General features: G+C 38.1%; 1 protein-coding gene across 5 annotated transcripts in view; it reads left to right on the forward strand.

Annotated features, from left to right (window-relative positions):
- Positions 1-15,086, forward strand: part of aff4 (AF4/FMR2 family, member 4) — a 109,389-nt gene that overhangs the window by 42,911 nt on the left and 51,392 nt on the right. For 3 of the 5 annotated variants that reach the window (XM_039775806.1, XM_039775808.1, XM_039775807.1), the window contains exon 2: positions 5,268-5,394. The exons of 1 other annotated variant lie outside the window; for it this stretch is intronic. In XM_039775806.1, the coding sequence (XP_039631740.1) occupies positions 5,272-5,394 (123 nt within the window). In that variant the 5' untranslated portion in view covers positions 5,268-5,271. Of the gene's footprint in view, positions 1-5,267; positions 5,395-10,654; positions 10,723-15,086 lie in introns of those variants that run through there. One more of the 5 variants, XM_039775811.1, reaches the window with a different exon arrangement.

Below are 15,086 nucleotides of genomic sequence, written 5' to 3' on the forward strand. Positions count from 1 at the left end.
TTCTCTGACAGTAATACTGGCTTTGATGTCCGTAATATGACTTTAATTTTCTGTCACAACAGTGGGCAATCAGCAGAGTGTCCCCAGCAACTGATGTAATGTGTGGCGTGCTGCTTATAATCGTGCCTGTGGCGTCTCCCCAGCAAGTACTGTGCAGTTCCCCAGCAAGTATTTTAATCTGTGGGGGCGTGCAACTGATTATTTTGTGTGGCATCTCCCTAACAATGGATTTTATGTGCGCTGCTGCGACTACCTAATCGGCACTCTCCCCAGCAATGGTGTCCTTTATATCTTATCATGCTCGGCCGTTCACTGTGTGCCCAGCTTCCAGTGTGTGTGCTTTATTTGCTCATCGTGCGCGGTGGCGGCGGCTAGGCCGTTCACTTCGCGCCCAGCTTCCAGTGTGTGTGTGTCCACGTGCCGAGTGCATGGGAGGGGCACGGTACAATGTGCGGCACGGCCCGCGCATGCGCACTTCACCAGAAGAGACACACGGACACTTGGACGCACACAGGGGTTTTATTAAAAAGGATTTGTGTATACTTGATTCTTTCTGTCCTGTTAGGTAGTGTGGTCTTTGATGGTTTAGATTTTGTACCTGTTTTCATTGAAAACCTGCAGAGATGCCAATTTTGCTCGTAGTTATGCTTTGTACTGTATGTTTTGTTGTAAACAAGTTAAGCTATATGACACGTCCTCTTTTGCTCACTGCTATTTTCCTTGATTCATGACTCTTCTTGAGGGTAAAAGCCTTCATTAACAGCAGTTTGCTTTTGTGATATATTACAATAACTTTAGTTGTTTAGATAAATGCAACTGTTAATTCTTGCTCTGGCGGAAATTTACCTACTGCTTTAGACTTGTTTAAAACTTATTTTTTATGTTTACTAAATACATTTTCTACTACTTTTTGTATGGGTAATATTGAGAATTCATCCAAGAGATTCATTGAGACAATCTCTATATGGCATTGGGAAAGCCATCTGAGGGAGGAAGAGTGTAGTCAGATTATGTACAGTACATCTCAGCAACAGTTAACACAATTATGCTGTCGTCTTTAAATTAGAGTGCACATTGTCTTATTTTTGTTCTTAAATTGTGGGTTTGGACCAGCATAAACAGTTTCTATGTTTTAACTATTATTTTGATAATATTAGTGGTACATTAATTTCTTCCCATGATCATGTGGGTTTTCTCTGTGTGCTCCGTTTTCCTGCCTAAGTCTAATGATGTGCAGTGAGGTGAATTGGTGTTGCTAATTTGGCGCTTGTCTGTATGTATGGTTATGTTTGTGTTTGTCCTGTGATGAAATGTTGCCCTTTCCAGGTGGTGGTCCTGCCTTGCACCCTGTGCTTTCTGAGAGAAGCTTCTGGTGCTTGGTGACCCTGTCATGGATAAACAGTTTGGGAAGATGAAAGGATGGTACATGAATGCACAAGTATTGTATGAAAATTATTAAAACCTCTTAAATAAAAATGTGTAGCTAGGGTCTAGAACAGAGCCATTTCCAGGACATGTGAGTAAAGATTCTGTACCTACATATCAAAAAGCTTAAGTAGGTTGTACTCCATTTACACCAGAATCCCTGAAGCCGACGAAAAAACGTAAAATTCCTTCGCACCTCTCCATCAACGTCTTTTTTGCAGATGTGTTTATCAGCACAAGCAGCCTGCTATCCCATTCCCCAAGACTGAGCTGAAGTCAGTCGCAAAATTCTCCGAGCTCAAGTGTAAATATATTATTTGGAATACATACATTTCATGTGTGTTCCGTGTCTATCACGATCTGTGTAAATGTAGGATGACAGGAAATGCGAGGTAAGAAATGCTGAACACATACCTAAAACAAACTTTTTCCATGGTATACTAATAATGACATGAAGTGTATAATGTGTGAAGACTTTATTACAAATATCAAATAAACACGTGCACGTTTATTCAGGAATATAACTAAAGAAAAAAAATCAATTTACATGTTGCTGTCAATGAGTTAAAAACCCATGCTTTAAATGTTAATTGACAGAAAGTTGATCTGTATTCTTGGAGGTAAGAGCTGCTGTCTTATAACCAAAAGGGTCTGGGTTTGAGTCCGGGCAGTCCGTGTTTTGAGTAGTGAGCTGCTACTATTATTACTGTAATATAATAAAAACATGCATTTGATTTGAGTCTGTAACACCCAATGTAAATTGTGGCTACTTTTAAAAGTTAATGCTTTTTTATTTTTTTAGTGTTGGTGTTTTTTTTTTTTAATTTTTTTTATTTATTATTCAGCTTTATCCTGTCAGTGATGTTCACGCGTTACAATGAACTTGCATCTCTCTGAGTTGATGGCATTTATCTCCATTCTTTTCACAAGAGCAGCAATGACTACAGTGGTTCATGTCTGCTCAGAACTATTTGTTGTACTGGCAATCAAAGATATGATGCCCCTTGACCGCCGTCAGACTATCTTTGGCATTTGCGCTTTGACAACAAAGACACCCATGCAGAACGTATGAAAAATGATAGGTTTGCTGAGATTTCAGACATCTGTCAAAATTTTGTTGAGAACTGTGTTTTGATTTACAATCCAGGGAAAAGACTTTCCAAGTCTGTGGTCATAGCGCACATGGAACAGTTTCTGGACAAAGGCAGAACCGTAACATACAGCTTCTTTACAGCGCTTTCACTGGCTGATAGACTGCTACACTGCAACACAACTCTACTTGGGACCATTAGTAAAATGGGACTTCACCCTGCAGCTAAAGTCATTTCAGTACGCGAGCAACTGTCCATGCTGTTGTTTATCTGGCAGTGTCATGCTGACGGTGTATGTGCCCACGGAACACACATGAAATGTATGTATTCCAAATAACAATATATTTACCCTTGCGCTCTGAAAATTGTGACTGGTTTCAGCTCCGTCGGGGTGGGGTTGGGGGATGGGATAGCAGGCTGCTTGTACTGATCAACACATTTGCAAAACAAAAGATGCTGATGGAGAGGTGCGAAGGAATTTAAGGTGGCTTGGGATTAAGAGTTTTTTTCATAGGCTTCAGGGATTCTAGTCTTTAAATCTCACATACTGATGTATAACTTTATTAGGGGACACATCTCTGTCAAACTTTGACAATGATGACATTGAGCCCCAAACCCAAGACAGAGAAATACAGCACACATGGTATGAATAACATAAAATTATTTATATTCTTCCAAGCACCATTTCACAAATCTCTCCAGTAATCAGCCACAATAACCATACACAATAATGACAATTCTTCCTCCTCTCTACCTTCGTTGAGTGTTGCCCGCTGCTTTGTAACTCTGACTCGAATGAAGTTAGGCAGCAGACTCTTAAGTTGGACCCAGGAATGCGTTATGCTGTGTCCTCCCAGAAGCGCTTCTAGGCTACAGTAAAGGTAGGGAGGTCCTCCCCCCAACAGCGCCATCTTTAGATTGTCAAGGACCCTGACTCTAAGTCTCATGTATCCCTCTGGGTGTCCCGATTTGGGTTATCATACGAGAACCACTCTGATCCTTGGCTTTTTTTTCGTCCATCTCTCAAATCATACCAGCAGGGTACAAATTTATTTCCTTGTCCTGCTAACTAATCTGTTGCCGTCCTGGTAATGAAGTTTCTCTGATCTGTGCGAGGATGTCCGTTCTCCTGCTACTCTGTCTATGTGTATGTGTATAAGTCTCAACAATTCCTAACTTTTGAATACATTAAACATATAACTAGGGCCCTATGGAATCAGGTTTTTTTTTTTTTTTTTCCACAAATTAGATTTTGTTTTTAATTTTCCGTTTTCACCGTTTTTATTTTTTCTTTGATTCTGATTTATTTATTTATTTATTTTTTAACTGAAAGAAAAGAATTACCGTAAAGCCAAATGTTTACTCGCCCATCACTATGATGAGAACTATGTGGTCTTGGGTATCAATGGTTTCATCAACTATAACATATATTTTCTTGCCATGAATCTTTCGAAGAATGGTGTCCTTATGTTGTTCAATGACACAGGGTAAATGAGTTTAACGAAGACTGCTCATTTTCTGACAGTGTGCCTCTTTGTTTACAATACTTACTGTAATAAAGAAAGGACGCATCTTCGTTATTTTTTTCGAGCAGTATGTCTGACTCACATGGACACAAACTGTCTTGCAAAATATCTGAATGGTAGAACTACAGATTATTCAATTGTTTTGTTGGGAAGTTTTGTAATGGTCACCCCTTCTGTCTCTAAATTTTGCACATTCTAGTTTTTAAATCTAAAATCCGTTTTAAGTGTTAATTCAGTGATTCTGTCCATGTTTTCCGCATTGCGGAAATCATAGTGCCCTAGATAACCTACAATTGTTTTATGCCCAAATTGTGTGTGTAGTGGTGTGTTGGTTTTTTTTTTTGTTTTGTTTTTGTGTATGATGTTTAAACATCATAGTCATTTCAATAGCTATATTCTCTTCTGTATTTGTTTAAAGTTAGCCCATTACAGAACATTTGTCTATATTGTTTGTTCATGTGAATGAATAAATCATTTTTTTGATCAAATAAAATTGCTCTGGCCATGAACACACAAGCTATACAGTTTTGATTTTAGCAACATAAATTGTGCATTCTCTGTACCAATTGCAGTTCTAGTAAGACTTGATGTATAAAAGTTAAATCAAACCATTTAAGTAACTCGGGCCTGCTGCTATACATGTTAAAAATGATACAGAAGGCAATCTTTGGTAAATATGTAGCATTTGGTTTGTTTTAATTTTATTAACGTCTTTCATAGAATGCATGCTGATAATATTTATGCAACATACTGAAGTGGAACATCTTGATGGATGATATACACCACCCTTTTTTTTTTTTTTTTTTTTTTTAAATCCATTCATACATTGTTTACAGTTATATACAACTTGCCTGGTTCTAACTAGATCAATTGGCAGGTAGGAAGTTTTGTAGCTGCCAAATGAAATTGGATTTAGTTCCAGCTCCAAAAGAAGTTATGGAACTAAGAAATGTTACACCTGCTTTATTATACTGTATGTCCAGCAACTCTGTCAAATTCCTATTGACTTGATGTTTGCATGTGAATAACCTGATTTTGACATATGGTGAAATTTGACAGAACTGTAAAATTTCAATCCTCCTTAGACTTATTTTCAAAACTGGACTGTTGGCATATGTTAATAATTCAGAGAGACGTGGTAGATGTAATTTTTGTATTTTTTTTTTTTCTAAACTATAATGATATCCTGCTTTTCACATCTGGTGATTTTTGTCTTTGTTGCTAGCAACATGAACCGTGAAGACCGGAATGCTCTACGTATGAAAGAAAGGGAAAGGCGAAATCAAGAAATCCAACAGGGCGGAGAGGCCTTTCCAGCTAATTCTCCTCTCTTTGCCGAGCCTTATAAAGTTGTAAGTTTTTTTTTTTTTTTGTTTTGTTTTTTGTCTTAGTCACAGTCTGATGTGAATAATAAAAAATAATCACAAGTTATTGGGTGTGTGTAGGTACTTTTTCACTTTTGGACACTTTTGGACAACAAGTTTTCTTTAGCGTTATTGATGAATACTTAACTATGAACGTTTTATTTTAAAGCAGTGTAACCTTTTTTTGCATGCACTGTAATATGTATTAGATTGAGAGGATCTGGAATGTGGTGATTAATATTTGGTGCAGAGATTTAAAGTGAGTTTTAGATGAGGTCATTAATTTCACATTGCACAGCAGTGACAAAAGTGAAATTAACACACTCCAGAATTCAAGTTTCTCCCCATCTTAAATGGACTTGTCTGCAAAACAGTTCTTTTATTTAACTCGATGGTTAATGGACTTCAAAATGCAGTATACATAAAGTACATAAGATCATTCTAACTAAAGTTATTGTAAAACGTAAAAATAGGTAGAAATTAAACTAAAACTAAGCCGATTTTTCTTTTTTTGTGCTTGCCTTAAAGTCTTATTTTTGGGAAGATTTTACAAATGGAAGAGCCATCTCTTAGTCTAGGAAATTTCAGTTGTAAATGAACAGTGGAAAAAAATTATCAATTGCCTAATTGGTACTATTTTGCCCAAACAGCCATTGTTTGTTTTTTGAAAATATGAAGTAGAGAAGCTTTCTTTCTATAAGCTGTTAAATTTGCTGTGACATTAGTTAATAGATATCATAACAAATAATTACACAAAGAGTTATCCCCTAAAGGCAAGACAGTATGTTTTAACATTACTACAGGAGGAAGTAGGGTGAAATGACACCTTGACACCTTTTATTGGCTAAATTAAATAATTACAAATGCAAGCTTTTGAGGCAGCTAAGGCCCCTTCATCAGGCAAGGTGTAATAAAGAAACTGACAAATACTCCAGCTTATATTGGGGCAGCAAAGTGATTTTTTTTCTTTCATCTTAACAACCTTTTTGTTCAAATATTAGCAAAATGAATGCACCTGAGATTAATTAACCCTAAAAGAAGAGAACAATTAACTAATAAAATGTAGAGATGAGAGAACCATCACTAAAGAAAGTCCTGTAAGGTTTTTTTGAAGTGCATTGTCTATAAGATAGGCCACTGATGTAGTCAGCTGGTCAATCAGTCTGTTAGTCCACATAAAGTGGAACCTCGGTTCACGAACGTCTCTGAACATGTACAAATTGGGTTACGACGAAAAAGTTTGCTAAACTTTTGCATCTGTTCATGACCACACACTCGGTTGACAAACAAGCCAACCAGTTTACCTTCCGGTTTGTATGCGCCAATTTCCGCACGTGTTCAATCTCTCCCTGTGCATTCGCTGTGAACTTTTAGTGCTCTGTTTCGTTTCCCTTCCGGTTCGTATGTGCCGATTTCTGCACGTGTTCAGTCTCTCACTGTACTGTACATTGTTCTCTGTGCATTATGCAGAGGGACTCTCCCTCAAAGCTGTAACCTCCTCTCAACCCAGCTTTATAACGAGTCCACTGCTCCCATCAAAAAGACCAGTTTTAATAATCACCGCACTCGCGGCTTAGTGAGGGGGTGTGGTGGTGTGTGGGCGAAGCGGTTCCTGAGGAGTTCGTGATGTGGGCGTTTCTCCGCTAAGTGCACAGATAAGAAGCGGTCCGCATCCGTAATTGTTCCAGGAGCTGTGGATTGTCACGACTACCACGCCTCTTCATAAACAGAAGCGCAAGTCGGCTAAAGGGAAAAAGAAAAGAAGAAAGAACGGGAGGTTGCAGGAGAAGGCAGGAAGCAGGAGGATAAATCCGGTGGGGGGGGAGAGAGAGCGTGCTTGGGTGTTTATCTCAGTGTTATTCAATGTTTTTACATTTAGTTTACTATTACACTGTGCATTCTATGGTATTAACTATTGTGCTTAAAAATCTTTAAAGAAAATATATTTACATACAGTTTGTATGGTTTGGAACGGGTTAATTGTATTTACATACAATCCTACGGGGGAAATTACTTTGGGTCACGACCAAATCGGGTTACGACCAGAGTTTTGGAACGAATTTTGGTTATGACCCGAGGTTCCACTGTATCTGGTCATACCACTCTTGTCTCTATTCAGACCATTTTGTAGAGTGTTGAATTTAAGCATACATTTGTATTCCCATTCTCTCCACTCCTGTTGGGTCTTGAAATCACCCATAAGCACAGTGACCCTCAGATCCTTTATGCTGTGGCCATTACTGTAAAGTGTGCTGCCACCGGAAGATCAATACTGTTCTGATTTAATATGAAATCTATGTGAGTTCATTCGCTGGCGCAGTGTCTGACCAATTTCCCCTATATACAGTCCAGTGTTGGGCCACCTTATGCACATGCTTAGGTAGACCATATTAGCAGATTTGCATGTGAATGGACCCTTTATTTTATTCTCCTTCTGGCAATGTGGTATAACTACCTGATCTGTCGTGTAGTTATGTGCATAGGTGCTACACCTGTTCTGTAGGCAGGGAGATATGCCACTTGCTGCTGAGCCACACACAGAGTTTCAGACAATCAGTTGTTTGAGGTTTGGTGATTGCCTGTATGCAAGGAGGGGAGATTCTGGGAATATATCCTTCAGTTTGTCTTTCTGTACCATGGGTTGAAGCTTTCATAATTTTACGAAGTGTTTACAGATGTGGATTATATGTTACAACTAGTGGGACCCGATTCTTGGTTTCTGCACCTTTGTATTCCAAAAAGGTTTTCTCTGGGTATAACCATAGTTCTTTTGCTTTGTAGGTCTGTTGATTTGGGAGTGTATCCTTGTTTATTGAAGTCTGTCCTGAGTTTCTGCAGTTGTGTGTCCTGATCCACTGGGTCAGAGCAAATACGATTGTAACGTATTGCCTGGCTGTAGATGGAGTTCCGTATATGCTTTGGGTGAGTTACGGTCACCCAGGGTTGACAAGAGTTGTATGACCAGATATGTAGACTAAGGCCGGGGTTATACTTCACGCGACACATGCTGCAGCGGACACTCTTGCTACGCAAACGTTGTTGTGTTTATACTTGTGCGCGTACTTTACGTAAATCTGGAGGAATCCACCAGGTGGCAGTGCGAGATCATGGTGAGAACAAGTTCGGCTTCGCTGTGTTGTGAATTGCCTAGAACACCCATTACATTCCGATGACACCTTACCGCAGTATCTCTAAAAATGATGTTTATTGATTAAATCATCAATCTTAGGGATGTGCCCATTCCAGTAAGCATTGGGCACAAGTGAGAAACAATCCCTGGACGAGGCCTCTGCTCATCGCAAGGTGAATACAAGCACACACACTAGCCTCATTTTAGTGGCACCAAATCTGTACATTTTTGGAAGGAAACTGGAGCACAGTGTGGAATCCAAGCAGGGAATATTAGCGGCATGGCTTCCTGTGAGACAGCAGTGCTACCGCACCACCACCGTGTCACCCCCATGTGTGTAATCATTAACTTCTTCTTTCGGCTACTCCCGTTAATTATTAACACTATTCATTATTTAAAGGAAATTAATGATTTATCTGTAAAATGTAACATACACACTTTAATGCATTTCATCATGAAAGTGATATCAAGTATAAATCGAAAGATTCTAAATGTGCAAAGAGTTGGAATATTTTACATTTGTGTTCTGTGTGGTGATCTATTGCTACTTGCCATAGCAGTTAAAAAATGGGATGACGTTAATGATGGTCTGCTTTAATGATAAAGTAAACTATGAGGTTTAAGCCGTGGAAGTGGAAATTTCCACTTTAATCCCGTTTTCACCAAGTCCTTAAATTTTTTTTCTCAGTGGCTCAAATACAAAGCTGTTCTTTATGTTGCTGTTGTGAAGTTGCAAAAAAAAAGATGGCACAGAAGATGGTATGAGACTTTTAAAATGTATTGTGTCATTACGATCGGGAATATGCGACTCTAGAATATAAAAGCTCCATGAATACATCTGTATGTCGGCATTTTGCTTCACCACATCAAACCATTCATCAAATATCGAAGCAAGCACACCGATCTTGTAGGATCCGCAAAGCTTTCTGTAATGTGTAGATAGTAAACAGACTCTGAAGCGCATTCCAAATTTTGGCATGCTGCACCCCACCCCCGACTTTTTTGCTGGTACTGCAACTCGCGCACACGTTGCGTTTAATTTCTGAGGACCTGCGTGGCAGCCATGATGCGGGAGCGTACGCATTAGCGTGAAGTATAAATCACCCCTAACAGACTGATTGACCAGCTGACTACATCAGTGGCCTATCTTACAGACAATGCACTTCAAAAAAAAAAAACCTTACAGGACTTTCTCTAGTGATGGTTATTTTATCTCTACATTTTATTACAATACAATAGTTTATTATTGTTCTCTTCTTTCAGAGTTAATTCATCTCGGGTGTATTCATTTTGCTAATACTTGAACAAAAAGGTTGGTAAGATGAAAGAAAATCACTTTGCTGCCCCAGTATAAGCTAGAGTATTTTTCAGTTTCTTTGTTACACCTTGCCTGATAAAGGGGCTTTAGCTGCCTCGAAAGCTTGCATTTGTAATCTATTTAGTCAGCCAATAAAAGGTGTCATTTCACCCTACTAACATGTTTCAACTCTACTGCTATTACAATTACTAATCATTGTGGCTAAAATTTAGCACACAACACTTCTAAATTCCCCTATTGCTAAAGAGTTGCCTGCAGTATTTAGCCATTGTATGTTACAGCATGTTTACATCCTACGTCATCTGGTAAAATGTTATTTAATCTTATAAAGCTTTTCACTCTACAAACTGCTAGACGTGAAATACTGTTTTAGTATAGATGTTCATAATATGTTGTCATTAGTCTTTTCAATTCTAGTCCGCATAACTAACTTTTATAGTAAGATGTTTTTCTTAGCTTCTATTAATTGATGCAAAATTTTACTTATCCTAAAATTTCAAGGTTATTAGTATAAAGGAATGTAACCTTTAAATGGAGCTTTGTCCATGATAGGCTATTTTGGATATATTTCTGTTCAGTATTTGCTTATTAACCAGTCCTGTGAGCTTTATATGTTTTTGTTATTGAAAACCGTGCAGGTGAAAAGGATGTCCGGTAGAGATTACATATTACCTTTCAAAGCATTCAGAGTGTCTGACCATAAGTTAAAATGCAATATATTTCAAAGGACTTTGATATTCAGGATGTTTTTGCTCATAATGATCTGAATGATTCCCTTTTCAACATTTTACAGTGACAAGGATTGTGATGGGAGGTGAGATCATATCTAGATTCTTTCAAAACAAACTGCCTGCTTACAAGTACATAGGTAATGCATTTCAAAAGTGTTAGACGCAGCAAATTTTTCAATACTCATTCAGAAACTGAAACAGACACCACTAGTGTGTTATTGTTATAGGTTAAACTTTAAAAATGTACAATGTTTGTCTGTTAATGGAGTACTAGAGCAGTCAGGGCTTTCTGCATACTTTATTGTGTTGTAAATGTGAGTTTTCATTAATAAATTTGCCATTTTGCCCGTTAGTGCACATTCAATAACTCATAATGACTAAAGATAAAACATTTTCAGAAAGGTGTACAAATTTATTTAAAACTAAACTAAATGAAAGACATGAAGATAAATACTTGAGTGACGTAAACAAGTGAAAATTGTATCTAATAATGGTAATGTCTACTCAGATTTCATATTTCTAGTGAGTAACCATTTCAGATAAAGATGATACATTTTCTTGTAAAATTGTTTTGCGATAACTGACGACAAAAGCCAGGTCACTAGGAAAAGCAGAAATGAGTCTACGGCACAAATGTTTTACTCGTGTGTAATTATATATAGCATCTTCAAAAGCCTCTCCAGTAACCTAATTTATTTGGCTGATGTATTTAGCTAACGTGTCTTGCAGCATTTGTGGTACAACTGGTTACTTTTCTTTTGTGTTTCCAGTTGGAGCACAGGCAGGTGAAGTGATATGTTAATAGTTGCATGGCGTCAGTAGCAAGATTTAAACCCACATCCTCAGAGTTTGAAGTCCTAGGTCCAAAGCCTCAATCGCTACGACACACTGCCTGCCAACAATATTAGCTTGTGTTCGTCAGTAATTGGAGAAAAGAATGCAGCCTTACTTGAGTATCATTCATAACTCTATCATGACAATCCTGTATGGTGCTCTGGTATACACATTTGACTGAAATATTTACAGCTTGCTATCTCATGTCTTTGAAAGTTTTAAATCAACTTTCTGAAGCTTTCTTTATGTATGGCCTGAATTTTGTTCTATGTCTCTCACTATTGCACATTATATCCCTGTAGTGTTTGCTGTTTTTGTCATGTGATTTGACAGCCAAAAATCAAGCTTTGGTCAAAAAATGTTTGTAGGTTGCCCTGCTATGCTAGCTGTCCTGTGCTTAATAGCTTTCTTTATTTTCATGCACACTTGCACATAAGTGTGTTTTTTTTCGCGGATTTCTGCGGACAATGGGTCTTTTTAATTTAAGGTACATGCTTCCTCAGTTTGTTAGCCCAGTTGATTTCATACAAGGGACGCTATTGGCAGATGGCTGAGAAGCTACCCAATCAGAGTGCGTATTACGTATTAAATAAAACTCCTCAATGATATATGATATGCTTCGCACACTTAAAAGCTCTAGCAGCACATATTGATTTTTGATTGTTTGCTTTCTCTGTCTCTCTCACTCTCTCTGTCATTCTCTGCTCCTGACGAGGGGGTGTGAGCACACGGGCTGTTTGCACAGAGGCTGTTTGCTTAGAAGATACGGGCGCTCCTGTAAAAAATGCTGAAAGACTTCCTTCACATTGAACCCTTCATTGCACCGCTTTATCACGGAGCTTTGCATGCTTAAAAGCCCAACAGCCCTATTAATTTTTTGATTGTTTACTTTTCTCTCTCTCTCTGACATTCTCTGCTACGCGTTCTCCTTTGAAGATGAAGATATATTTGCATTCTTTTAACTGTGAGAAAGAACTGTCATCTCTGTCTTCTCATGGAGCACAGTTTAAACTTTTGACTAAAGCGTGTTATTTCATGTCTAGAGGGCGCTAATAATGTTAAAAAACGTATTTAGAAGGTCGTAAACATTTTTTCAATGCTGTAACTGCGAAAATATTAGATTTATAAATAAAAAATTGTACTTATTCTTTTTATTTATCTGTCTGGAGCGGATTACCTGCGATAAACAAGGGTTTACTGTATAACTGTGCGGAGAATATTTATAAACCGTGTGGGAGAGTTTCTAAGGGCTTAAAATATATAAAAATAACCATACAAACATATGGTTTCTACTTCGCGGATTTTCACCTATTGCGGGGGTTCTGGAACGCAACCCCGCGATCGAGTAGGGATTACTGTACATTACAGGCATTACGTCTTCCACATAAGTTTATACTTAAGTACTCCAGTTTCCTTAAATTTGTTTTAATCTTGAAATAGCAGTTCATCTAGCAATATAAACCAATCATGCACTAGTATCAACAGAATTGTAATGGTTTATTGCCAGGTTTAAGACTCCAAAGTAATACTACAATATCTGATTGAACCTTCAAGTTAAAACCATTGCTTTTTTTGATGTTACAGTAATTTGCTGAATTATGTTATAATATATTTGATAGTATTTACAGCTCACACTGTGTGAAATGTTTGTTCTGCACTTGATTTTAAATTGCTAACATTCTGTATTTATATTAGGCAGCTGATTTTAAAATTAAAGTGTTGAAGTCACAGAGAACAGTCAATTTTAATCAAGAATGCTACAGAAGGTTCATCTTTTTAACAAATGCTGGCAGGGGTGTTGCAGATAATGAAGTGCATTGTTGCTGTATTAGAATCTTATCAGTGGTGGCAAAATTGGGTATGAGTGAAGCAACTCATGTTTTGCCAAAACTATTATGTATTTACCACAGAATTTGGCACCTGTCAGCTGCAAAAATCAAAATGTCACTGTCTCTGACCCATTTAGTCAATGTCAGGGTTGTTGGAGGCAGAAGGCCGAAAACGGCCCTGCATAGGGTGCCAGTCCATTGCAAAGCTCACACATCTATATGCATACTCGCTTACATGTGATCTGTTTCTGGCCATAATTTTTGTAATCATTTGCCTCTTAGTCAATGCCATTCACCCAAATGTTCTTATTTAAAAATGCTTTTAACCAAGACTTTTCGTCATGTGGTGGGTGCAGCAACGCGCTATCAGTGCATGGTCCCAACCTTTGTGCCAAGTCTTTCCCTACATCAGCATTACAGTGTCTTTTTGTTTTTTTCTTTTTCCCCCCTCATTTTTGGCTATATTTTCTGTTAATGGTTTTGCTTGTTCCTAACTTGTTTCAATTTTGACATTTATGTCCGTATTTCTGACTTGATTCTTTCTTGCAAAATTTGTGAATGCTTATTTTATATTAGTCAGACACCCCCCGTTTTCCAATAAAATGTCTCTTCTTGCAAAATTTGTGAATGCTTATTTTATATTAGTCAGACACCCCCCGTTTTCCAATAAAATGTCTCCTCCTTTAACTGCCAAATTCATATTAGAGTTTATTTTAATGATGTTTCCAATATATAGTCTTTATTCTAAAATCTGCTTGTCTTACTGTTAACTATGAGGACTGATGAAGTGGAAACCATAAATGTACTCCGCCATAACAGTGTGACAAATGACATTGAGTATTTTCATTCCTTTTTTTAATGTGAGGTGATACACATGTATTTGGCTTGAATTTTAAATGTAGTCATTCTGTGCTGTCCTAATCAACTGATCATATTTTAAAGACTGTTTTAAGTAGACTATCAATTAGTATATATTTGTAGTTTTTGAAAAAATGCTTTATACTGAAGTACACTCACCTAAAGGATTATTAGGAACACCTGTTCAATTTCTCATTAATGCAATTATCTAATCAACCAATCACATGGCAGTTGCTTCAATGCATTTAGGGTTGTGGTCCTGGTCAAGACAATCTCCTGAACTCCAAACTGAATGTCAAAATGGGAAAGAAAGGTGATTTAAGCAATTTTGAGCGTGGCATGGTTGTTGGTGCCAGACAGGCCGGTCTGAGTATTTCACAATCTGCTTAGTTACTGGGATTTTCACACACAACCATTTCTAGGGTTTACAAAGAATGGTGTGAAAAGGGAAAAACATCCAGTATGCGGCAGTCCTGTGGGCGAAAATGCCTTGTTGGTGCTAGAGGTCAGAGGAGAATGGGCCGACTGATTCAAGCTGATAGAAGAGCAACTTTGACTGAAATAACCACTCGTTACAACCGAGGTATGCAGCAAAGCATTTGTGAAGCCACAACACGCCCAACCTTGAGGCGGATGGGCTACAACAGTAGAAGACCCCACCGGGTACCACTCATCTCCACTACAAATAGGAAAAAGAGGCTACAATTTGCACAAGCTCACCAAAATTGGACAGTTGAAGACTGGAAAAATGTTGCCTGGTCTGATGAGTCTTGATTTCTGTTGAGACATTCAAATGGTAGAGTCAGAATTTGGCATAAACAGAATGAGAACATGGATCCATCATGCCTTGTTACCACTGTGCAGGCTGGTGGTGGTGGTGTAATGGTGTGGGGGATGTTTTCTTGGCACATTTTAGGCCCCTTAGTGCCAGTTGGGCATCATTTAAATGCCACGGGCTACCTGAGCATTGTTTCTGACCA

This window comes from Polypterus senegalus, chromosome 13 (genome assembly GCF_016835505.1).
Source record: "Polypterus senegalus isolate Bchr_013 chromosome 13, ASM1683550v1, whole genome shotgun sequence".
NCBI lineage: Eukaryota > Metazoa > Chordata > Cladistia > Polypteriformes > Polypteridae > Polypterus > Polypterus senegalus.